The 25,955-nt window shown below is 41.5% G+C and overlaps 1 protein-coding gene across 1 annotated transcript in view; it reads left to right on the top strand.

The window, feature by feature from the left end:
- ARMC2 (armadillo repeat containing 2) overlaps positions 1-21,569 on the top strand; it is a gene marked incomplete at its 5' end in the record, with an annotated part of 57,570 nt that extends 36,001 nt beyond the window's left edge. Inside the window, 6 exons of the mRNA XM_010293453.1 lie at positions 7,621-7,942; positions 9,455-9,577; positions 12,969-13,082; positions 14,502-14,634; positions 16,769-16,926; positions 21,418-21,569. Of these exons, the coding sequence (XP_010291755.1) occupies positions 7,621-7,942; positions 9,455-9,577; positions 12,969-13,082; positions 14,502-14,634; positions 16,769-16,926; positions 21,418-21,569 (1,002 nt within the window). The remainder of the gene's footprint in view (positions 1-7,620; positions 7,943-9,454; positions 9,578-12,968; positions 13,083-14,501; positions 14,635-16,768; positions 16,927-21,417) is intronic.
- Between the last annotated feature and the right edge of the window lie 4,386 nt (positions 21,570-25,955).

Raw genomic sequence — 25,955 nt, 5'->3', positions numbered from 1 at the left:
GGACAAGTTGAACACAACAGGTCCCAGCACAGAACCCTGTGGAACTCTGCTGGTAATCTTCCACTATTACAGGAACTGCTTATTTACTCTGTTTTCCATTCTCTAATCATTTATGTATACCAGGACATGACTGCTTAGTTTCACTAGGATTTAGTGAGTGACTTTGTCAAAAGTCTCCTGGAAAGCCACATGGGTCAGATGGGTCTCCTTTATGCATGTTTGTTGATCTCTTCAAAGAACTCAAGAATTGTAAGTCAGGATTTAGGAGTCTTAAAGCTGATTGCATCTATCCGAATGTCCACTCATTCTATTGTTCTTTTTTGTGTTTTCTTCTAATTTATCTGGTACAGACACCAGGCTTGAATCTCACTTGGATCTTTTTCTAGTAATAGATTTCATGTTTGTTACCCTTCCAGTCCATAGGCATGGACCATTAGTAGTCAGTGGCTCAAGGTCCAGATGGAGATCCGTGACGAGCAGTGTCTCGCAGGAGTCCGTACTGGGACCAGTACTCTTTAGTATCTTCATCAGTGACATAGACAGTGGGGTCAAGTGCACCCTCAGCAAGTTTGCAGATAACACCAAGCTGACTGGTGCACTTGACATGCCTGAGGGATGGGATGCCATCCAGAGGGACCTGGACAAGCTCGAGGAATGGGCCTGTGTGAACCTCATGAGATTCAACAAGGCCAAGTGCAGGGTCAGGCCAACCCTGGTAGCAATAGAGACTGGGGGATGAAGGGGTTGAGAGCAGCCCTGCCGAGAAGGACTTGAGGATATTGGTTGATGAGAAGCTAAACATGACGCGGCAATGTGCGCTCGCAGCGCAGAAGGCCAACCATATCCTGGGCTGCACCAAAAGCAACGTGGCCAGCAGGTGGAGGGAGGTGATTCTGCCCCTCGACTCTGCTCTGGTGAGACCCCACCTGGAGTCCTGCGTCCAGCTCTGGAGCCCTCAGCACAGGAAAGACATGGACCTCTTGGAGCGGGTCTGGCCACAAAAATGATCCAAGGGATGGAACACCTCTTCTATGAGGAGAGGCTGAGAGATTTGGGGTTGTTCAGCCTGGAGAAGAGAAGGCTCCAGGGAGTCCTTCTTGCAGCCTTTCAGTACTTCAAGGAGGCTTAAAAGATGGGGCAGACTTTTTAGCAGGGCCTGTTGCGATAGAACAAGGGGTAACAGTTTTAAAGTAAAAGCAGGTAGATTTAGACTAGATACAAGGAAGAAATTTTTCACAATGAGGTTGGTGAAGCACTGGCAGAGGTTTCCCAGAGAGGTGCTGGATGCCCCATCCCTGGAAGCATTCCAGGTCAGGTTGGACGGGGCTCTGAGCAACCTGATCGAGTTGAAGATGTCCCTGCTCACTGCTCACCTTTAAAGGTCCCTTCCAACCCAAACTATTCTATGATAGGCATCAAGGTAGTTTTGAGGGGTTGCACGTCATTGTTAGCAATTAAGCTATTTAATTAATTAGTTCTTTTAGAACTGTTTGAATGATTATCTGGTCCTGGTGATTTGTTAGTTTGTTTTGTCAGTTTTTTCCCTGAAATTGTTTGTGATCACTTCAGTTTTGTCCAGATATCTGATGAGCCTTCCCCAGAGAAGGCTATAGCATTGACATCTCCCCAGCTGCTTTCACAGTGGGCATGAATCAATGCAAAGAACTCATTTAGCTTCTCTGCAATGACACTTTCTTCTCTGAATGCTCCTGTTTTATCCCGATCATCAATTAGTTCTGCAGATTCTGGCAGAGTTCCTGGTCCTGATATGTTTGAAAGGATTTGTTTTTATTTCTGCATGTCTTGCATCAGCTAATAGAACTGCACTAATTTAGAATTATAATTTCCACGCTGCTTTACCTGTTTGATTTAACAATCCGTTTTTCAGAAACAATTTATTAAATGAAGAATAGACTGATGTTGCCTTGTCATTCTCTCTAAGGACATGTCTGCATTTATTGGATTCACTGTGCCTGGATCTGCCCAGCTTTCTTCTCAAATGCATCTACCAGGTAGCGGGTCCCAAATTAGTTTATATTCTTCAGTGAGCAAGCAGGCTTCTGCTTGTGAGACATTTTCTTGTCTCCCTCCAAGAAAAAGACTCATTTTTAGGGCCGTTGAACGTCCTTTTTGCTCTTCGTATTGCTGCAGTGGGGAAGGTTGTCACAGATGGGACCTATAAATGCAGAGGATTTCTCCACTTTGTTTCTGGCTTTATTTATTAGGCGAAGACTTATCTGCATGCAGTGACTGTCTTTCCTGGCTCTTTTTTTGGCTGGCTTATGGAGAATTCTGTGACGAGCTCCCAGGAACCCACTGTCTGTCTGTTTCAGTCAGTCACATAATGTAAGTTATGTAATAACCCAAAGCATCCACAGGCTCTTAACAATGGATTCTAATGCTGCAGCTATGTTTAGTTCAGATATATGTGTTTGTCTCTTAAATGCTTTGAGAGGATTATTGATACTCTGCTCAGTGGCATCATAGTCTTACGAGATACTGAAGATTTTTTTATTATTACTATTTTTATTTTTAGTAGGGGGGTATTTCTGTATCCATAGCTTGCCTCTAAAGAAATGGTGATCAGTGCTGACATAAGTGTTCTTTGTGTTCTGGTTACTCACTTTTCCCCTCTGTTCCATCTCTCATTTGAGCTGAGGACAGCAGTGTGATGCATCAGGTCACAAAACTGATCCAGCTTCCAATAACCTTAAAACCAAAAAAAAGAGCCCCAGTCCTTTGCTGCATTAGCACCTGCATTGCTTTCCAGTCTAGTTTGTTGAACAGCCACACAAGTAGGTTCTTGTTCACAAATACTGAGGAACCAATATGGGAGAGGAACCAAACTGTGAATGGAAAGGAGAGTGGGTGCTGTTTATGCCGCTGCTTCTGCTGAAATACTTGTCAGGGTAACCCTATGAAGAACTTACACAGATCATGTGGTTCTCTTCTCCTACATTGGCAAATACGTATTTTCATTTGTATTCCTCTTCCCTCTAGCCCAACAGTATAATAGTGCCTTGGACAATTGAAAAAAGCTATGAAGGGGATATAGTAATTGATTTTTCTCCTATGTTTTGTGTGTGCATATGCATATTCACAACTGATCATTCATTCTCTCTGAATTAACATTTTTTTTCAATAAGGAAGTATCCATTTTAGGATAAATATTCTGACAACTCTGAAAGAATTTCCCTGCTGATAAATTTGAATAACCACAAAGGTCAGACCATTAGCAAGTTGCCTGTTAAATGTCTTCCTTGTGCAGACTCTATTCTGTTAGTGGACCATCCTTTAATCTAGGAAAAAAGAGATAATAAGAAATAGTGGCTGAAGCTGTAAAAATGTAAACTAGTAATAAGAAAAAATATTTTAACTGGGGAGATCAGTAGTCATTGGAGCAATACCATGCGGGATGTAGTTTTCAACTTTTTTTTTCAATGCATGATTTCTGAAATATTTTTTGTTAGAGAGCGCTCACTGCTTTTCACCAAATGTTCTGGTGACAGCGTGCTTGACTTTCTTCATTACCTTTCCCAGATCTCCAGCTGTCCACCAACAAACCTGAGGGACATGAGTTCTTGAGTTCTTCGTTGCTGAAAGGCACAAAGTGCAAATGAAACCTTTTCTGAAAAGTCTACCTGAACAGATCAGATTTTCAGATGTAGAAATTATTGTTTAGGGTCCCATGGTATGTAATACACAGAAATATAAACACATTCTTCTATTGGCTCTCCTTTTTCTCAAATGCATTCATATTTGCAGGGGAAGGAGATTCCCTCATTACTGACAAAGTACTCCCTGCTATCACTGTGGCAAAGCCTCTCCTCTCTGTAAGGAGAAATAATTCTCCTTATTTCAAGTCCCTCAGTCAAGAACTTCTTCATTTGCTTTTGATACTTCCAGGGTATTTTCCCACCACCACCTTTTTTTTTTTTTTTTTTTTTTTCCCTTCTTTAAATTGAGTTTCATTTTGGGTCAGTTGTATTTCTGGGTTTGACCAGGAATTTTCACAGCCAGAATGTCACTTCAAGATGAATCCTTACTGTGTTTGGAAGAGATTAGCTCCAGGATGGCATAATTACTGTTATTTTGTCTACAAGTAGACTATCAGACTCTGCAAATAAAAGTCTTAAATTTTCTTTCGAAGGTACATAATAAAGCAGAAATACAGATTTGGAAATGAAGGATAAATTAGATTTGAATGAGCCTTAGAAACATACTGCTGGGCAGGTGGTAGAATTTTGACTAACTCCATTCAAGTTTGTGTAACATAGAAAGCACATTTCATTTACAGCTGGAGATTCAATAGGAACCCAGCTGCTGGCATCTGAATTTTTTTCATACTACCTCTCCCCTTCTGAGGGTCCAGATACCAAACAGACTAACAGGTACTTGGCCAATGTGTACAAACTCCAGAATGGACTCCCCTGCCTTATTTATCTTGTTTTAGTTAGAAATTACTGACCTAACTGGCTTTCCTTTCTTACTTATACCTAACTGGCTTTCCTTTCTTACTAAGTAAGATAAGTAAACCTGTACTATTTGTACCTCTGTTCATCATGCTTTACCTGAAAGGCAGGTACATTTTAATTGCCAAAATAAACTGCTGTGAAGTTCTGTGACTCAGCTAGTACATTGGGTACCTTTGCTACTAGGGCAGTGCAAGGAGTAGATTTTTAGAAGTAGATAAGCAAAGAAATCTTTCCTGTCAGTGATCAAAGGCATATGGTTCTGGTTGTCAGAAAAATAGGAGTTAAGTGCTGATGGAGTATGCGGTGCCATTACCACTTAAAAAAGAAAAAAACCAGCAAAACCCAGTTTCTTCATAGATTGGAAGCAAAGAAAAAAATCAGTTCTCCTTTTCAAGCTTTTCTTTCTATGTTTCTTCAAATTTGTTTGTATAAGTGAAGCTGTGTGGTTTCATATATAATCTTCCAGTCTGGTTTGGATACACTCTGTGGACAGCATGTCTCATATGAATGCCTTGTTTTAAAAAGATGAAAAAACTGAGTGTAATTCCTATCTTTTATCATATTATATAAATTAATCTGATAAATGACCAGTAAGTAATTTTTCTTTAAGTGTGCAAGAATGTCTGAAATTCCATATGCAGTTAATACTCCAAACATTTGGAGATGCATAATAATTTCATTTATTATAGTGATTTTTTTGTTATGTACAAAAAGGCCCATGGGCCTTGTACAGGTTTAGTCTTGCAAGCAGTTTCAAAATGCCATTCATCTTTACATGTATTTCTTTACACAGCCATTCTAAGCTGGTGTTTCTTACTCTGTCAGTGCTTACGCCGTGAACATTTAAAAAAAATATAGCCAAAAATAATACTAACCCTAGAGTATTATGCTACTCCAGAGAAGTTGTACCAGCTTTTCTCTTTGACTCCACTAGTTAAATTTTCACTGGAAGATAATGAAACTTTGGCAATATGCTATTAAAACCAGATGTGCTTAGCTAAAAAGAAGTACAAGTTTGTTTTGCTAGCCTGTAGGTGGAAAGCGCAGTTGAGATCACACTTCTCAAAATATCAGTTGATTGCTGTACGGTACCTGTTTGTCTGTTTTCTCATTGGGTAGAGCTGTTGCCGGGCTGATACTGTTTTGACCAAAATTAGAAAGTCAATATAAACGAGTCAAACTAGACTGCCTGCTTTTTTCAGTTCTCTCTTCTGATTCATCAGTTGTTTGTTTCAAATTCTTACAGCCTCTGTGAATTGGGGGTTGTGCCAGCAAAGGTGAAAGCTCTTAGTGGTTAGTCAGTAAGAATGTTGATAAAAATTTGTCTTGATGACATTTAGATGCTAGCAAAAATATGCTGCCTAGTAAGAAAAAAGTTGAAGTGGGTCCTGTGGGGTAATCGTATTAAATACATCGTTGCAAGACCCTGTTCCTCACTTAGGAGATTCTCATATTCAGGGATAGCATTCATCTTCTTGACCGTAAGAGGATGTTATTGCCAATGTCTTGTGGCAAAGGCTTAAGACCTCAAACTTATTGATGAAGGCATGTATGAAAGAAGGATTCATGTTATTAATACCAGGGAGGATCAGAATATCTGTGAATGTAATTATTATATTGGTAGAAAACCAGCATGTAAATTGTTTAGCAAAGTTCTAGGCTGGTGTAAGTACAGCAGTTTAGCATCAAAGGGTAGATGGCTGTGCTGTACTTGAAGAAAAGCTGTTACTTTATCTGTGCTGTTAAGGTAAAGCTCTGGACTTTTCTTTTTGGAAATGAGTAGGTTTTGATGCAAATGGCAGAGGCAAATATTTTAATTACTTTACACTTGGGTTAGTTCATACCTTCAGAAATTATTTTTTTTCTTCCCTACAGATGGATAAGAAAAAGATGGGGATGTTATTGATCAGTTAGGATCCACTAGTCTTGCCAAAAAAAGGCTTTCTCAGAATGTCCAAAATGAAGCAACAAGAGATGTAATTCCATATCCCACTGAAGGGCAGGGACAGAAAGTGCTTTAAGAGAGCAACTTGGTTAAATCATAAAATCTCAGGATACCGCATAAAAATAGAAAGCAGGTCTCATTTAGCAATGGTAAGAATAAAAGGGTAGCAAGAACATGTAAAATCAAAATCAGAAAAACAAAGCACAAAATGAGATGCACCTAGAAAGGGGCATAAAAAGAAACAAGAAAACTTTCTATAGCATGTTAATAGTGGGAGGACAACAAGGAAATAATCGCTGCAGTGTTCAGAAGGAGGTGAGAATTAGTGACAGATGCCACTGCCAATAGTGCAGTGTGGAATGCCTTTTTTTTTGCTTCTTTTTCTGAAAGGGTCAAGTATGATCAAACGATCTCTGCTTCAGCCTGAGTTCTTTTATTACTGAAAAATGAGCTGGAGCATATCTAAGTGTCTTCAAAGCAGCTAGGCCTGATGAAATTTACCCTTTGGTGTTTAAGAAGGACAGAAAGCGTTAATATCTCTGGGATTCTTGAAAGGTTATGTAGGATGATAAGGCTGTAGGGCACCTGTCTTTAAAGGGAGAAAGAGGAGGAATTGGGGAATAACAGACTGGTCAGTTTTGATTATAGTTCTGGTAAAAATCTGGAACAAATAATTAATCTATTTATAAGCAATTTGACTTAACAAGGAAATGAGTAAGAGCTAACAAGGATTTAACAGTAACAAATCAAGGGGAAGTAGTTTAACCTCTACAATGGGGGTAACAGTCCTAAAAAAGAGAAGGTAGTGGTCTTTGGCCATCACAGCTGACATTTGTGTACTTGAATGATTAGTAAACTCTGGCCCATATGTTTATTCAAGTTATATAAAGTGCTGGTTTAAGATGTTTTAAGATTATTGTGGGCTTGGTAAAAATAGACGACCTATGCTAAGTATATCCCATTAGTAATTACCGCAATGCTATACTAGTTCTGTCAGCCGTTTTTTATTTCTTCTGTAAACTGGGTTATGAAAAATAGTAGCATAAAAAATTATTTCTAGTTGCTGTATTTGGCATTCCTTCAGATGTTCTGGACCTGCTATTAACTGGATTGTGAAGCAAATTAAGTATTATCTTCTTTTTAAGCAGCTAATAGCTCCTGATGTTTTTTGTGTAATATGGTTTATTTATTTTATTGCAGGATTTGGTTATCCGTATCATCTTCATTCTTGGTAATTTAACAGAAAAGAATAACCAGGCCCGTGAGCAATTTTTTAAAGAAAGAGGAAGTGTTAACACCTTGATATCATTATTCCAAACCTACCATGAACTTGATTTGCATGCACAGAAATGGTCCCATGAAAGAAGAGGGGAAGAAAAAAAACACCCAAAGCATTCTTCAGAAGCAGAAGATGTTCTGATAAAACTGATAAGAGTGCTGGCCAATCTCTCCATTCATCCCAATGTAGGACCAGCTCTGGCAGCTGCCCATCGTATTGTAGAATTACTTGTTACAGTACTAGGTAATAAAATCTATGTTGTGTGTGTTACCTTTGTTCAGCCTGTAAGGAGAGTTTAGATTTTTCCTATTTAACCTTATTACCTAGGTTGAGCAATAACTAAATTGGTTCCATTGCTAAAATAACAAAGCTATTCTGCTGATATTCATAAACTGTTTTATGTAGAAAGCCTGTTTGAGACAGTGGAAGCATTGCTGACATTCATATAAGTGTTTCATTCAGTGATAAGATTTGCAGATATGATCATTAAGGATATGGAAACAAATTTTATTTTAAATATATCTCACTGAGAGTTCATATATAAGGGAAGTCTGTTCTTGTAAGGTGCTACATACATGTGTTTGGTGGTGGCGTTGTTTTGTTTTAGGTTTTGCAGGTTTTGTGACTGTTTTGGATTAAGTATTCTTTTTGTTCCCTCCACCCATAACTTTCAGCCTCCTCAAAAAACTTCCTCTTAATTTTTCTTCTTTTTCAAATTTTCAAGCTTTATCACTTTCAGGTGGATGGGAGTGTCCCCATGCAAATGGAGGCTTAGTACTGCAGTTCCTTTACCATTTACTGATCCCTTTGTAAATCTAATTACAGGCTAGGACGGGGCAGTCTGTTCTCTCCATAACAGAGTTTAGTTGTGACAAGATACATTTCAAAGAACTCAGTATATTTTAGTGTGTGATGAGAACATTAAATACTATGTAAAGACAATCAAGCTGATTACATGCTAGCTTACCGGTTTTACCCACCAGCCATGGGGGATTAGAGAAGGCAGACTCACAACTTCTGTCTTAAGTCCTGTAGGAGCTTCCGGGGTTGGAACGTAACCGTTAACAACCGTTAACCGTTGTGTAAGTGCTTTCAAGCCTCAAAGCTTCTCTCTGCCACCCTCCCCTCTTACTGAGCACTGTATCAGTTAGTTTGGTACAAAATGTTAGATCTCCCTATGAACTTACCCCTCTTTTATTTCCTTCACTCTTGGTTTCTGAGGCCAGAAACCTCACATAAATAGGTATACACAATTTTCAGACTTGCTGGTGTAATTTTGCACTGGTTGGCATTCTGTCAGGAACTCTGAGAGAGAATCTTTCAAATATTGTTAAAGAAGCCTTTCTGGTTTTTTTTCAATTTTTCATGGTACCTGACATTTCAGTATTGGCATTTCTCTGTATCTATCACACAGGCCTACTTCTGCATGTGGATTCTCCTCAGTTCCATCTTAAAGCAGCAGATAGGAACTGTAAAATGTCTTAACTTACTAGATTTTAAACCATGTTGCCTTAGTCACAATGATTTCTGTAGATGAAGAGTTGCAAAGAGTGACTTTGTATTGCCATTTTTGGATCAGCTGCTCCTGTTAGCTTCTGCCATGTTACTGAATAACAGAATGGTTGTCTGTAATAGCGGCCCTGTAAACTATGATTCAGTTTGCTTCTGAGAAACAGTGCACTGCTAAGTTACTCATGTGCATGTGTGTATCTACATATGCATAAGGTTGGGGTTTGTTTTTTTTTTTACTCTCAGAATACAAGTCAGTTGATGACTGTGAGGAGTTGGTCATCAATGCTGCAACAACAATCAACAATTTATCCTACTACAAAGTGGAGAGTTCTGCTGTTCAAGACAAGAAGCTACACATTGCTGAAAGTAAGGACTTTTAAACTAGTACTTTTTGTATAGCTTTTGAAAGTGGAAGTTATTCATGCTATATTTTGATACTACAGAAAATAAAGACACTGATAGTGTTTTGTGGTATCAAATTGCAGGAATGTAAAGTTCATAGGGATAAATTATTTCCAAAATGATTTCTCATTGTTTTGGAACATAATTCTATGACTTGTGTGAAAATAGACTGTTGACAAAACCCCTTCTTTTCCTCCCCAAAGGAATTTGCCATATTGTTTTCTGTTTAGCAGTTTTTTTGCTAGGCTTGCTCAAAATCCATACGCCTAAGCCAAAATAATCATGCTGCTTTTTACTTCTTAATCAGAGTATGGTAAGAATTTTTTTTTTTTTTTTTTCCCCTTCTTAGTGCCTTCTAGACCTGCAAAATCTGATTTATGTCTGTTTCTGGCTTATAAATCCACTAGCAGTATAGGAGTTGTGTCATTCTCTCTCCTCAGGCAGTATGGACAATAGTCATATTTTACTGATGTGTAGGAACTGCATCTGAGTTCTGGGACTCGTGCTAATGTTACATAAAAGGTAGAGAGTCTATATCTTGCATACCTTTCTCTCTAAATAGACAAGGCATGGGGGAGAGATGGTGCCTGAAGTTTACACAACAGGTAGAATGAGGGGTAGAAAAAATATTCTGGCTGTCATCCTAGTGCCCTGACTGGCTGATATCATATTCTCTCTAGGTAACAGTTCTGCTGTTCTGTCACAAGTAATTTTATCACCCATAAGCCAGCTGTCTCTCACTGCTAGTTGGAGAAATGTGGAAACAAATTACCTATCTGCCTGTCCCATTTGCTCTCCCTCTCATATTGTTAGCATGTGGAACCAGTCCCATCACCTTTCCTCTGCCTGAACTGAGAAGAAAGAAAACCTCTTGATGGAAGACCAGCAGGCTTCCTCCTCCAGGAGACATTTTGAGAATACTTGCTGTTTGATAAAAGTGGTGGATCCCAAAGACAAAAAATAATCATTTCAGATAGCTCTTTAAGACAAATTCAAGGCACGTTCATAGAATCATAGAATGATTTGAGTTGGAAGGGACCTTACAGATCATATAGTTCCAACCTCCCTGCCATGGACAGGGATACCTGCCACAAGACCAGGGTGCTGAAAGCCCCGTCCAGTCTGGCCTTTAACACTTCCAGGGATGAGGCATACACAGTTCTGGGCAACCTGTTTCACTATCTCACCACCCTTATAATGATGAATTTCTTCCTTATATTTAATCTAAATTTTACCCTCTTTCAGTTTAAAGCCATTTTGCCTTTGCCCTTGTAAATGTAAACTACATGCCCTTGTAAAAAGTTCCTCTCCAGCTTTCTTGTAGGCCTCCTTCAGGTACTGGAAGGCTGCAGTAAGGTTTCCCTGGAGCCTTCTCTTCTCCAGGCTGAACAACTCCAACTCCCTCAGCCTGTCTTCATAGGAGAGGTGCTCCAGCCCTCTGATCATCTTCGTGGCCCTCCTCTGGACTCGATCCAACAGGTCCATGTACTACTTATGTTGGGGGCCCCAGAGCTGGACACCGGACTCCAGGTGGGGTCTCACCAGAGCGGAGTAGAGGGGGAGAATCATCTCCCTTGGTCTGCTGGCCACGCTTCTTTGGATGCAGCCCGGAAAGCCAACTGTATGCAAGTGCACATTGCTGGGTCATGTTGAGCTTCTCGTCAGCCAACACCCTCAGGTCCTTCTCTTCAGGGCAGCTCTCAATCCGTTCTCCACCCATCCTATATTTGTGCTTGGGATCGGCCTGATCCATGTGCAGGACCTTGTACCTGGCCTTGTTGAACCTCATGAGGTTCACATGGGCCCATTCCTTGAGCTTGTCCAGGTCCCACTGGGTGGCATCCCTTCCCTGCAGTGTGTCAACCGCCCCACACAGCTTGGTGTCATCGTCAAACTTGCTGGGGGTGCACTCAATCCCACTGTCCATGCCACCAACAAAGATGTTAAACAGCACGAGTCCAAATACCAACTCCAGAGGAACACCACTCGTCACTGGTCTCCACTTGGACATTGAGCTGTTGACCGCAACTCTGAGTGTGTCCATTCCAGCCAATTCTTTATCCACCGAGTGGTCTATCTGTCAAATCCATGTCTCTCCAATTTAGAGATGAGGATGTCATGCAGGACAGTTTCAAACACTTTGCACAAGTTCAGATAGATGATGTCGGTCGCTCTTCCCTTATCCACCAATGCTGTAACCGTGTCGTAGAAGACCACCAAATTTGTCAGGCATAATTTGTTCTTAGTGAAGCCATGTTGTCTGTCACCTCCTTATTTTCCATGTGCCTTAGCATACTTTCTAGGAGGCTCTGCTCCATGATCTTTCTGGGCACAGAGGTGAGACTAACTGGCCTGTAGTTCCCCGGGTCTTCCTTTTTTCCCTTTTTGAAAACAGGGGTTATGCTTCCCCTTTTCCAGTCAGTGGGTACTTCACCAGACTGCCACAACTTCTCAGATATGATGGATAGTGGCTTAGCAATTTAATCCGCCGGTTCCCTCAGGAGCCACAATATTCAAAGGTGGAAGTAATGGGAATGAAGCCAACCTCTTTTTTCGACTTCTTTTTTTTCTCTCACTTTTCTGTGGTAGAAGTGTTAAGGGTTCACTGATTTGAGTCCTTTATATGATGGACTGATCTCAGTGGTTCACTTCATACTCACAGAAGACTGATAAATGTACCTTCTGTAATATCGCTCTTTTGCCTTGCACCGAAAACTTACGTGATGGTAGCTCTTCCTAAGAAATGCTCAAGGTCTCATTCTATCTGCTGAAGTTACATGCTAATCATATGTGAAACTGCTAAGCAGGAAAGCAGCAAGTAAGTAAATGCTTCAGACCCAGGGCAATATTAAGTAGCTGTTCAGAGAAAATGTGTTTGCTTGTTACAGCAGTGCTGAAAGAAAATAGAGCTAATGTCAGAAAATAATTTGAATTTTAGGAGACATCCCACCATAAGACCATCTGTTCACGATCTAAATCAATTCTCTTATATATTACAGCTTTTTTTTTTCTTTGTCTTCCTGGATTTTCACATGAGCCCACTCAAAACTGTATAGCAAAACTGGCTCCCATTATTACAACTGTGCTTAGGCTATCTTCGTAACTCCTCATTTGTTCCTTTGCATTTAGCCCGGTCTTGGAGCAATTTGTCTCATCTTCAAAGCTCGACACAATTTAGCTCTTGTTCTACCATCTGCTCACCTCCTTCACTGCAACCAGCAGTTAGATAACTGTTCCCATTTATTACATTTATTGCGGTTGCTTCTTGCGTTCTGATATTTACTGATAAAAAGCCAAGCACATGTTTGTGATATACAAGTAATTGTTTTTATTTCATTTCTGTGCAAACCAATAGTGCTTTTAAAGCTGTTAATGAGCAACAATATGGATGGAATTGTGGAGGCTGTCAGAGTCTTTGGCAATCTTTCCCAGGATCATGAGATCTGTGACTTCATCATACAGAAAAAGAGTGAGTTACATTTACATTTGTAGGAGTCCTGTTTTTAAATGTCCATAAAGAGTGTTAATAAGCTGTCTCAGTTAAAGGGTAGAAGCAGTATTCTCTGAGGTTTTGCAAATTAGGCAAATGCTAGAATCCAGAAGTAGTCATTATAAACACCAATTTATTTCAGTTTCGTTAAAATGGAGATATTGGAATAGGAAAGATATGCCGTGGTGTCCCTTCACAAAGGTAAATACTACAAAAACTGGTTTTCCTAAAGATTATAATTTTGAAATTTCCCTTCACTCCTTCAGTTTTTGAAATCCTACAGGTTAGTAGTGGTAAGATATAAAATGAAAAGCCAACTAAATTCTCATTTAGGTTCATAATCACAGGCTTTTGATTCCCATGTTCGACAGCTTGTTAGCATTTTGTAACATGCATTTAAGATGTTTGACTGCCTCGACAAAGAGACCTCCTATTTGCCTCTGGGTGAAGTAGGATACAAGTCTTCTCAAGTCTTTTTCCTTTGGATGTCTAAAGAGCTTTGGGAAAAACAGCAACCCCTTGCTATTCACAGAAGGTGTGTCATAAGTTTAATTAAACACCAGTTCACTGTACATTTTTTTTTAATATCTACTTGTCAGTGCTGAAAGTGAGGTGATACGCCACAATATACAACCCCTTCTTTCAGGGGTGCACATATCACCACTTTTTGAGGAGAAGGTATCTGCAGAGGGAGAACTGACACTTAATAGATGGTTGCTGATGAGCTGTCTCTGTCAAAGGACTGAATTTTCTACCTGGGAAAGACCATGGTGTCAGTGTGCCAAGCTCAGGGAGAGCTGGGAGGCTGCCCCTCCATTAGGCAAGACTGCCTCCCTTGCTGGGATTGCCTTCCACTGCCTGCTGAGTTCCGCATCAGCAAGTGCTGCGAGATGCTGCATGTCCAGCATCTCCTTCTTGCCTGTCTTCCACAGGAGCCCCAGGCTGCAGCAGTCCCATCTGAGCTTGGTGCAGTCTAGGGCAACCCTGCCACTCACAGGGGTAAGAACTTCCCTCTCTGAGTGCCAAATGCCAAATCCTAGCAGTTCCTGTGGACTGTGCGATTGAAAGGAGGATGATACTTTTAAGAAGTAAGCTGTAATTCAGTTTGGTGAACTTAACCTCTTCTAATTGGATTTTCACATTACTTTGGTGTATTTTTATAACTAGAATTTCATATGTGTTGCTTTCAAGAAAGCTGGTGTTCATTGTGATGTAATAATGGTTGTTACGCTGGCTGATACGCCCGTTCAACAAATGTCACAGTAATATGCTACGAGGTTAAATTTTGGGTAGGGTATCCTTGCATTTGACTGCTTTCTAAGCATACATGTTTAATAACTAGGTTGTAATGCCACGTGTGTGATAAATCCATCATCCCAATAATATTGTTTCCTCCAGTATACAAATTCTTGATTGCTTTACTTGATGCAAAGAACGAAGATGTCTGTTTTTCTGCCTGTGGAGTTCTGCTCAATCTCACAGTACTTAAGAACAAGCGAGATCTTCTTATGGAAGAAGGAGGAATTGGAAAGTAAGTTCCTGATTATGCTTACAAAAAAGACAAGTTCCAGTAGTTTGGCCAAAGAGCTTCAATCAGAGTCTTTTTTTTTTTTTTTTTAATTGTAGCCAATAACTTGTAATAAGGGTACATATTTTATAGATATTCAACATCTGATGTTCTTCAAGAAAAAGTCTTTCGTACTGTCTCATGTTTTTTGCAAAAGCATTACAGTGGTTTAGCCTACTGCAGAGCCAAGCACCATAGAATAATTTTCCAAAGATCCTCCTGATACACACAGCAGAGGAGAGTACCACACAACAAAGCGACTAAGGCATGGCTCTGCAATAGCTGCTTATGCTTGACCTAACTGGATCCTATGTGGGCTGCAGTTAATAAGCACTGTTAGTATGTATCTGTTCTAAGTGTGAGGATTACTTCAGGAACTATGATACCCCACATGGTCTCTTGCAGTTTTTGTAACTACTTAGTACTGCAGGGAGAACTGTCTGATGTAGCTGTGCTCGGCAGAGAATAAATAGCTCCTGAGACTCCTTTCTCTGAGAGTTCAAGTTTAAGGCACTTAGTATAAGTGGTATTAGATCTTGAAAAACCACTGTGGATGCATCACTTGTGGCTTTGATGTTCAGATAATAGCGGATTCAGCTTAATTGGAGCAACAGGAAAGATCATGTTCTTATGCTTGTAAAGCAGTTGATACAGCCCACGTTTATGAAACAATATGCCTTTGAAATGCTTTCCTGTTCATACATCATATAATTATTTATACAATGTAAACAACACATAGTCTTCTCCGCCTTCCTTCCCATGTTCTAATTAACTGACAAAATACAAATCTGAAAAAGAAGAATAAAAATAAGGGGCAAATTGAATAATGAATATGATAAATTTCTATTACATAGAATTTCTGTTATATAGAATGTAGAATATTCTGTGGAATACAGAATCATATAGAATATAGAGTTTTCTATATTCTCTGAAAATTTGTGAAGAGAGAAGGAAAAACAGTAACAGTATGGAATAAATCTAGAGAATTTGGAAGTGATTGTTAAGGAGGTCATCCTGACTGTGCCAAACCAGCTCTGGATTTTTGTTGTACCAATATATAGCGACCCTAATAAAACATGGAATTAGTCTCATCAGAGGGTTAAACTTCAAAAAATTAGGGCATGTTCTTTTGGCTTTTCATTAGATGTCTCCCAGTCTTCCAAAATGACTGCCTTCAGAGAAGAGAGAAAAAGCAAACCTCTTTTTGGTTGCTTTTCAGTTACTGCTATTTTCAGCCATACCTGAATGTAATAGTTATCCCATGTTCCCTTTACTAATCACCAGATTATAAATCTCACAGTGAAGTAGAGAAGTGAGGGAAAGAAGGGGTCGTGGAGTTGGGGAAGAGAACAACAGTGAAGGATTACTATTAGAGAGGTCACTAGGGATAGCAGGTGAAAAACAGCATTTACTTCTGCTGCCCCGGGACTTGTGACCACTGCTGTTTGGTAATGGGAACTCTGGATAGCTACATACATAAGCTGGTGCAGGTAGAAAAGTTATAGCTTAATTTCAGAGTCCTGCTTTTGATCTAGCCTGCATTTGGTATCTGCAAGGAAGTGAGGTTAGAAGAAAGATTAAGAACCTAATGGTCCTTAATAAAACTGGCATTTCTGAGAGGAGTCCATTGGGAGTGCAGGCTGAAGAAATACAAGAAGGGGCAAGATCAGCAAAATAGTCAAACTTCACTGAATGTGAGAGGTAATTCTGTGAGTCATGGAAGTAGCGAATTTCTTCGGATTTGTCTTCTGGTCAGATCCTCTGATGTGTAATAAGCTGGACATTCTGACTGAAGCTATTTCTGCATTCATACCATGTTTTCCAGATGAATTCTTGGTGCCTCATATAGTTTGGCTCGCATCGCAATATGCAATACGCACGTACGTATAGACAAAAGGCATGTCCCCGTCCTTCGGGAACTAGAGTAAATGAAAAGGGGGAAGTTACTGAGGAAGAAAGTAGCAACTTGAGTTTATTAATGTAGAATTTTCCTGCAAACTTTCGTGGAGTCTGCATACATTTCCAGACTGCCTCGATTTTGAAAGGCTCAGGAGAAAACTACATGGAGCAAAACGCTGTTTTTGTTTGATAATGGCAGGTTAGTCGACTGTTTACGAGACTTTGGGCCGGCTGACTGGCAGCTGGCTTGTTTGGTATGCAAAACCCTGTGGAACTACAGTGAAAATATTACAAGTGCAACCTCATGCTTTGGAGAAGATACTGACGCATTGCTGGCGCTGCTCACATCACTCTTGGGTAAGATTCATAATCTTGATCTCTTTTCCTTAGTAAGAGAAATAGAAGAAGTAAAATCAAAGCAGTTTTAGTTTGGGTGGGAAGTCTGTCATGCAGCTTTAAGTGGCTGGCCAGTATAGACTATCCAGCAACACAGCAGTCTGTTACCATTCAGCACATTCCCTCAGGTCTTATGGATTGCCAAGGTAGAATTGGCCACTGTCACTCCCCACTCTAGTTTGTCTAGTTAGCATGCCACTAGTGCTTTCACCAACTGCCTTTTTGTCTACTTGAGCCAACTATCCCATAGACCTTCAGCGCAAACGTACTTTTCACTGGCTGCGGGCCCTTCTGGCCTCAAAGGTCATTGCAGGTATTGACAGAAGCGGGAGCTCAGCTCTGATGCGCCTGGTTACTGCACAGCACTCACTGGGCAAATTGGGGAATCTGGCTTTTCCCCTTAGTTGGAGGGCTCTGTGGTGCAACAGGTTGAGCTTCCTGCTTGTGACAAGAGTCCCTTGGCCGCCCTTCTTTTCTAACCATGATCTCCTTGTGGGCAAGGACAACATCCTGACAATTTTTCATCTGCTCCCTAAAGCTAGGGAAGGTGTGCTCCTCCCCAATACAGGGGCTGGAAGGTGTCTACAAGTGAATGTGAAGAACCTGATTCGCTTACCCAGTTGGATCTTTTCATCTGCACGTTTACGTTTGCTTCAAATTTTAGCGAGTTTAATTGCTACGTCCTGTAGTCACCATATTTAATTTTCCTCCTTTATTTTATGAGCACTGCTTTGGTTATGATTTTATTTTGGGTAGATCATTTGCAATTATATTTTTTAAAAATCTTTAAAATCTAAATTGAATTGAAGCAAACTTTAGCTACTTTTGCTTTGGTTTTAATTGGAAGTTTACTAAAGATGTATGCTTGCTGTGGAGAAGGCTGCACGTTAGTCAGACCCAGACAGAAAGTGAGATCCCCATAGTCTCTTTTGTTTTTAGACAGTCAGAAAAGTGGGTGGATTTGTGGGGATTTTTTTCCCAGTTACAGCAGAATTACTGTTATTCATTGTTGTAATCATTCCTTGCATTACATTCCTTGCTATGATAGAGCATGTCAATGTGGGCAGTAATTCCGTCTATTTATCTGAAAACACTCAGTGTTTCAAGATCATTAGTGCACTTTTTAACATTCTGCAACAGAACTGCAAACTTTACAGCCACAATCATGCTGGAATTTTCTGGCATGCTGCAAGGTGTGTGTATGTGTGTGTGTGTATATATATATATCTCCTTGTTTTGGAAAATTCTTACTTATTTTTTCCTCTGCATTTAACACTGCTTATGCCAGCAATTAATTTGACTGCAAGAGTCCAGGCTGGGTAGTAATTGGAACTCTCATTAACTAGTACAGCTTTCGTGAACTGGAAGTTCGTGTACAATTGCAGTTGCAGTTACAACTGCAATTGTAATGCAACAGTAATGACAATTAATTAAAACCAGGTCAGAATTAAGTCAGAAGGCCAGTCTTCCTTCCAACTACAGCCAGAAGAGAGCTGTGGAAAAAGCACATCTTACTCATTGGATCTGGTTCCTCTGTGTGTTAAGAGCCAACACATTTTAGTAATAGCAGCTGGTTAATATTGTCCTACATCTTCCTCCTCCCATTGTATCCAGCAACAGCCTTGAACTGTCATTGCTCCGATTCTATCATTCAGGAAGCAGGAGGCAACTGCTGACAGTCAGTGGACTGTACTTAAGCATCAGCACACGCTCAGGAAGCAGAAAAAGTGGAGCATGGCACAGCAGACACCTCACTTCACCTGCTGTGCTTGGCCTCCTCCCTTTTGTTTTTCTTCCCCTACCTGATACAAGATGACAGAAGATACAAAGGAGCCAAAAGGGAGTGGAAATAGCCCGAAAAGATGTTGGGCCTGAAACAGGCTGGACAAAGAGCGCCATTTGTTTTTCTTTTTTCCTGTCTGATCCCAGCAGCCTGAGATGCAGTGGCACTGCTTTCCAATGGCACTGACATTTGCTGCCTTTCAGCTGCTCTTGAGTCTCATGTCACTTTATTAGCTCAGAGCTCCTGGAGGCTGGTGTTTCCAGGCCCCTGGCAGCATCTTTGCCTTGCCCTGGTCCCTCAGGAGCAGCAGTGGAGATGAGCCTCTGTCTTGAGAACATTATTCTGTTTCGTCTCCTTTCTCCCTCTCTTTTTTCCAGACTTCTCTTCTGCTCACCTTTACCTCCACTATCAATTTAAGGAGGCTATTGTTGAATCTCAGTACACGTGAACTCTTACATGGCATGATACTAAGTTCCAGGGCTCCTGGCCCCTGTCTTGCTGGAGTTACAGAGCTGGGTAGCCCTTGCAGACTAGAGTCTGTAGTCTAGTTTTCAGCTTCCCCCATAGCATGCAGAGCCAGTGTGCTTGTCTTGTTCCTGGGCTTGCAGCCAGTTTATATGCTCTTTGGCCAGTACCCAACTTTGCTAGGTTTGAAGAGGATCGTGGGAAAATTAAATTATCTGAGGATGCACAGCTTCCATGTGGGACACTGATCCTCACTGATCCCCAGTGTTACTGACATTCTGCTTTGGGAAATTTACTGTTTTGGTTCAACACTTCAGCTTTTGAACTGGTTCTGACCCTTCTTCTTGTAGGCTGGAATTCCTGACCTCAGTGATTCCACAAACATTCAATCGAGTTCTGGGGGGCACAGCTGTCTAATAAAAGGGAGAACTGTCTCTTGCTGTGCGTTAGAAGACAGTTAATTTGGGTAGAAGAATCATTTCAGGAGTAGGCAAAGCAATTCACTCTGAAAATGAAAACCATAATCCTTTATCTTCCTCTTCAGGGTTTCTCACTTCTCTGCTACTGAGATTAATTTTAGATGTGTTGAGCTACTGTGCCATTCATAGGACAAAAGCTAATGAGCACAAGTTGCAATAAGAAAAATTCCAATTAAATATTAGGATAATAAGTTTTCCCCATGGCAGGGGTCAAGCCTTGGAACAGGCTGACCAGAAGGGCTGTTGAATCTCCATCCTGTGAGGTGTTCAGTACTCAACAGTACATGGACCAGAGCAACCTAATCTATGGTGGCTCTACTCCAGAAGTCCTGTCCAACCTAAATTATCCTATGATATTATCAAATGTAGATCTGATGTCTGAGGCTGGTTTTTACCTCTGATTATAGGGTTTCTTCCTGCAGAGATATGACATGTCTTCCTTCTTGAAAGAATGGGGTTTTTTTTCTCTTTATTACAGAAAGCCTCTAAGTGGCATCTTCTCTTTATGCAAAACCCCTTTTGGAATCTACCTCACAATCAGCATCTCTTTAATTTTGGTAATTTAGGAACATTGTAGTGAGTGGCATATAAATCAAGTATTGTTGGCAGTTACTGGTAACCTTTTATGAAATGCAGCCCATCTCCATGCACAAGTAATGTTGTCTCTTCATTTATAGCTGTTGCAGCTCAGGCTATATGCTCTGCATAGGCACCTTGGCATTCTTTTAAATGGGAATAGTTGCTGTTTGAGCATCTGTTTTCTACACAAAGTTTGACTCAAAACGTGGGTAACAAGTGTCTCTTCAGCTCCAAGTTGTCTTTTACCTGCTGGGAATGTGCAGTGAACTCTCTTACTTATTTAACAGATTGTGAATCTGCTGCTTTTTCATAGTCTAGGACAAAGATACGTCACGCTGCCCACTGGGCGCAGGATTGTATCTTCCTTTTAGGTCTGTTTATGGCCTAAGGGCTGTGAAATATCCTTCTGTTAAACTGTATGGAAGCATTTGTTCAGTATTATCAGTGGTGTTTGTAGAGTCCCGATTCAGGAGCACGCTTCTGGTTGCAGACTGATTTCTTTTTTCTGTAAGGGTTTGTTTCTTTGCCATATCCAATGCCAGGCAAAATGGAGGGGGAATAATGAGCAACGACTTCCTTTGTTTCGTAACGTTGCTTGTCTCTATTAAGTGTGTCCTATTATTTTATTTATGAGGTTTGTGAGGAAGGGAGGGCATCAGCAATATAGTAACTAGTGTGGCTCAAGTTCTTTAAGTATGATAGTTGATAGCGTTTGAAAGAGTCTTCATGAACCAGACTAGCAGAGCAATTTGTGACAGGAAAAAACGTATAGTTGTAGTTAGATGAATTGGTTACTTACATTAGCAAAATTGCTGTGGGTAATGTGAAAACCTAACTAGTTTCCAGGCTGACAGTTACAGAAAATGCTTGATCTTGGAGATACAGTTTAGCTAGACCTGTGGTGTGTGAGAATAAAAGAACCTGCAATACTCTTTCTACCGTTTTACTGACCTTAACATCCTTTATTTTCAGTTAAATCTAAGTCAGTCCCTCAGACAGTGGTGCTTACTTTTTCTTAAACATAGAGTTGTTTTTAAGCCATCAACATACATACAACTTACCAGTTGTGTATGTGCTGTGGTCATAAAAGACATAGTTGGGTATATTTTTATTCAGAACTGATAAAAATGTTTTCCTTGATTACAGATGAAGAGCTAGCGTTGGATTACGGCCTCGACTGTGATTTAAGGGCACAACTGTATTGGGAAAGAGAGTTCAAACCTGTGGCAGAAAAACTCCTTGATAGAATTCAAAGCCATCACTCCTTTCTTCCAACTGTGACTATTACTCCATTTTGATCAGGTTTTTTTTTGTGTGTGGTGTAGATTGTACAGCTTTATAATTCTAATATACCCATACATTGCCATGGAGAGCATGACAATTTAATTTAAAAAAAAAAAGTCAGTAAAGCCTGGTATTTATATACCGGATACTATCTTTTGAGAAGCTTGTATGCCATTTTTGCATGTGTAATTACTTTTTACAATATATTTGAGCTGATCAAGCAGGTGTTCAGTGTGATTTGTCCATTAATTGCATAGTTTCCTTGTCTGGGAAAATGAAACAAAACTATTTGCCAAACTTTTAATTTTTAAAAGGTTAAACTACCGTGAGTACCTGGACCTCTGTGGTATCAAAAATGCTGTGCACTATAAAAGAATGTTACGTGACAGGAGCCACATTCTACCTACAGACTTTGACATGCTTTTTGTTCATATGAAATTCTGTGACAGTGTAACTCAAATGCAGTTGGGGCATTCTGCTGTGTTAAATCATAAGCTTCACTCTTCAGACTGAATGGGGAAAGCTGCTCCCCTTTCATTTGGAGATCCCCCTTTCTTTACCTGATGCTGTGTGGCTAGAGTATCCCAGCTCCTGCCTCGGTGCTGGTGGGCTATAGGTAGAGCTGCACTGGAAAGAAGCTTTTCTGAATTGGGACTTAAGGCAAAACACCCCTGTCCCTAATGTAAGAGAATATTTTTCGCTAGTCTGGTGTGTTCTTCTTTCAGTTGTTGCCACATTCCCAGGAGCCACCTGTGTGCCTCTACTTCTCAGACCATCTTGGCCAGCCGTCTCCCCTGGGCTCCTGTCTCCATCCACGGGGCAAAAAAAGACTGCATCCTTCATGTTCCCTCTGACTGCTGCTGGCTTGTTTATTCATCAGTTTTCATCCTTTCAGTGTGTAGAAGTCCCTGCTAGTAGCCCATGGATTAGCTCAGCAGGTGTGTCACTGGCCTCAAGTGTTAACAGTCCAATTAGCTACAGAGAGCTTTACCGACCTGACCCATTTGTCTCTTTTCCGACCTCAGATTACTAAGAATAAACTGCTATGCAGGAGCTGCTGGGCTCCTGGCTCTGATCCTGAGGGTCAGCAGCCTCACACGGTGATGAGTGTGCCAGGACAGCAAGTCTCCAGCCTGGCAATCCCTGCAGAGAGGCTGGAGGAATTTGTTTCTCTGAGGCAGCAGTTCATAGCTCCCTCAGTGGCACCGCTGTACCTTTGGCAGTGCCCGGACCTCTGCTTCTGGGTGAGGAGACAAAGTGAGGAGGCTGGGAAGTAGAGCGGCAGTAGAAGGGCAGGGAAACGTTTTTCCTAGTTTAGGTCCCTGCTTCTACATTCTTGGGGACTTCTTTACTGTTGATGGGGTAGGGGAGGGGAGATCTCATGGCTCAGACTGTGGGAGTGAGGAGGAAACTTCAATGAAGGTAATGAAAATTCTCAGCATTTATTTTGTCCCAGCAGCTGGGGTATTTCTTGTGACCAGCAAGGCTCAGCCCTGCAGCGAATCGCTTCGGGAGGGCATGCAGCAGTCTCAAGTCACTGTAGTCCGCAGGAGGGAACTGCTCAGCAGTTTAGTGTGGTGTGGCTCCAACAACAGCTCTGCTGAGCTCAGAAAGATGTCAATTATCATTCCTTCTTTTGCCATTTTAATTTTAGCTGAAGTTGAGGGGGCAGATAAATAGCTTCAATGCCCCATTTGTTTCTTGGGAAAGAGAATGGATTTGCTTTTTCGGGTATTAAAGAAAGAATGATGGTTAAGTACTCCCCGGTGGGGAGGCAGCTAGAGGCATTTGTTCTTGGCATTTGCATCAAGGCAAAAGGCAGGCAAACACCAGGCTGTGTAAAGCAGGGTGGGGATGCAGTGGAAAAGGCCTCGTGGCCAAGTCCTGTCAGCAGGTCTAATCAGAATTGACAAGCACGAAGTATCTGTCAGAAGACAGCCCAAAACTGATGTTCCGCTCGGGTCAAGGTGGATATTTAGGCAATTGGGATTCACTCAAAGAAAATGCTAGTTATGCATGTCAGTCATTGCCAATCAAACTGTAAACAGGGGCCTGGAGTGCTGTGTAGCGTGTCCTGTAGCACAGGGGAAATTTGGCTATCCTGTAGTGGAGAGCAAAGCTGGGGCAGCCCGTGTGTGTGCTCTGGCCTCATGTTCAGAGTGGGGCCTGGGTCTGCTTCAGGATGAGGCGTGTTCAGAGGAGCTGGGCAGAGCAGAGAGGGCAGCAGAGGCCTCAGGGGCACCTAACAGCAGAACCCAGCAGTGGTATCTGTGGAGCTGCACCAGCCCATGTCTTTCTTTGAAAAAAACCAACTTGTGAGTAACAAGAGCAAGCCTCAAAATGCTGAATTTCTGATGTATCCTTACGGTGTCTTCTACCATTTGGGCAGCTTTGCCACAAACCTCAACGAAGAAGCTCCTGTGACTTCAGGCGCCCATTCCTGTTCGGTGACCACGTACTTGGCCTCTGTCATGCTCTGCTCTTCATCTGGGTTGAGGTGTGTGTGCATGCACGCATGTGCAAAGTTCTCAACAGAACCTACAAAGAAGATGGAAAGGCAAGGGCTGCTGGGGAGGGCTCTCAGCTGCTGCTCACGTGGCAGTTGGCTCTGCCATGCTCCTTTAAGCACAGACTCAAAAGAAAAGCCTGTGTGGTTCTGTTGTTGTTTGTTTTCTTTTTTAATAGAGTCCTACCTGAGCCCACGCAGCGGCCAGCCATTTAGTTCCTTTCACTCCTGCTGGTGCACCCCGATTCCTTCCGCACATTGCCCCGCAGCCTTTGGACAGGAACCCCCGACGACATGCTCTTTTGGGGTGAGTTGCCAGCACTACTAGCGCCCACAACATCTGAGGTGCACGGAGGTTGTTGCTGTGCACCCAAGCTGCTGCACTTCGCAGCCGCAGGCCGAGGCTCTGCAGCAGCTACTCGGGAGCTGTTGGGGCTTACGGCCTGCCCCTCATGCCCTGGCATCATACACGGCTGCTGCTCTGTTGCAGCGATTGCCGCTTCCATGGAGCTTCTGGCAACCTAACCATCTTCTTGTTTTTAAAGACTAAGCCCATTGTCTTTGGTTGCCACTGTGTGTAACAAACAGCCTTGCTTGTTCTCTTCTGCTTAAGACCACAAACACCTCAGCCTTTTTAATGGAAAATCCCCTGCCATTTTCAGGCCTTGTCCAAAATCAGTAAGTAGCTCTGTCTGTTTGAAAATGTGACCCTATGAAGCCACTGACACGCACACGTGTGCATACACAGACAGACACTCTGCAGTGTTTGCTGCTTAAAAAGAGGCAAGAGTGCCTGCAGGTACCTGCATGTGGCTGGAGTGTAGGATGGAAACAAGCAGATTAGGCTTCTCAATTTCATGTCTACCTTTGACCATCCCCAAAAAGCAGCAGGAGAATGGGGAGCTGCAGCCACTCTATTTACAGACTGGAAAGATACTTCTTCTGTGGCTGTAGGCATAGCTTAGCTTTATGATACGCCCTTAGACAGGAAAGTTTTGCTCTGTTTTTGGAACATTAAAAATCCCATATTTTTAGTTAAGAGGAAGCAGCAGATGCTTCCTGTTAGTCACAACAAACTGTCAAAAATTAATGTTTGTCCCCTAGATCTTTTTAGATATTTTAGCTTCTCGGACTGTAAACTGAAAACTGTTCTCAGGATGTTCTGTAGTAAGAGAAACCAGTCTGAGCTAACTGAGAACCAGGCCAGGGGACAGAAATCTGCATTTAATTCTGCCTGCAAGCTTGGGAAAATCCATTTCTTTCCTGCCTTACAAACACGGCTCCTACCTTCCTGTAAGCAGGTAGGAGTTTCTACACCGGAGTGCACTAAAACCCCTGTTACAGCCAGCTGTAGCAGCATGTCCAAAAGAATTTGTCACTCCCTTGCAGCAAATCCCCCTCCTGCTGCGTGTTACCTCTTGCCATAAGGTCCTCAGTCTAACTGCACCGACGTGACCATCCTTCTGATGCCAGATAGCTTTTTGGCACGAGGCTAAGAAAATTAGCAGCCTAATCTGGAACTAAGTTCACTACAGGAGGATTTGAAAATGGGTTTAACTCTTAAAACAATATTTAGAGCTAGTTATTGAAAATAAGTGATGATATAAACATACAGTTGGAATCTGTGATCATATCACACCCTTTACACCTGTGAGGAAGGAAAAAAGCCTGTATGACACAGTACACCTGAACAGAGGGTAGAGGGCTATGGGAAGGGTGAAAACATCAGGAGTATGCAAGAGGTGTTCCTCTCGCAGTGAGGTTGAAGAATTCATGGTTTGTCATTTTGTTTGCTCAGTTACTGTTTCAAACATTTTAAAATGGTCATTGAACCAGTAAGTAAACCAGTAAGAACAGAAGTGTAAAGTTAAACCACACAAAAACGCCAGGAGAA

The sequence above is a fragment of the Phaethon lepturus genome, unplaced genomic scaffold, assembly GCF_000687285.1.
Source record: "Phaethon lepturus isolate BGI_N335 unplaced genomic scaffold, ASM68728v1 scaffold11118, whole genome shotgun sequence".
Taxonomy (NCBI): Eukaryota; Metazoa; Chordata; class Aves; order Phaethontiformes; family Phaethontidae; genus Phaethon; species Phaethon lepturus.
This window is presented reverse-complemented; position numbering and strand designations above follow the sequence as displayed.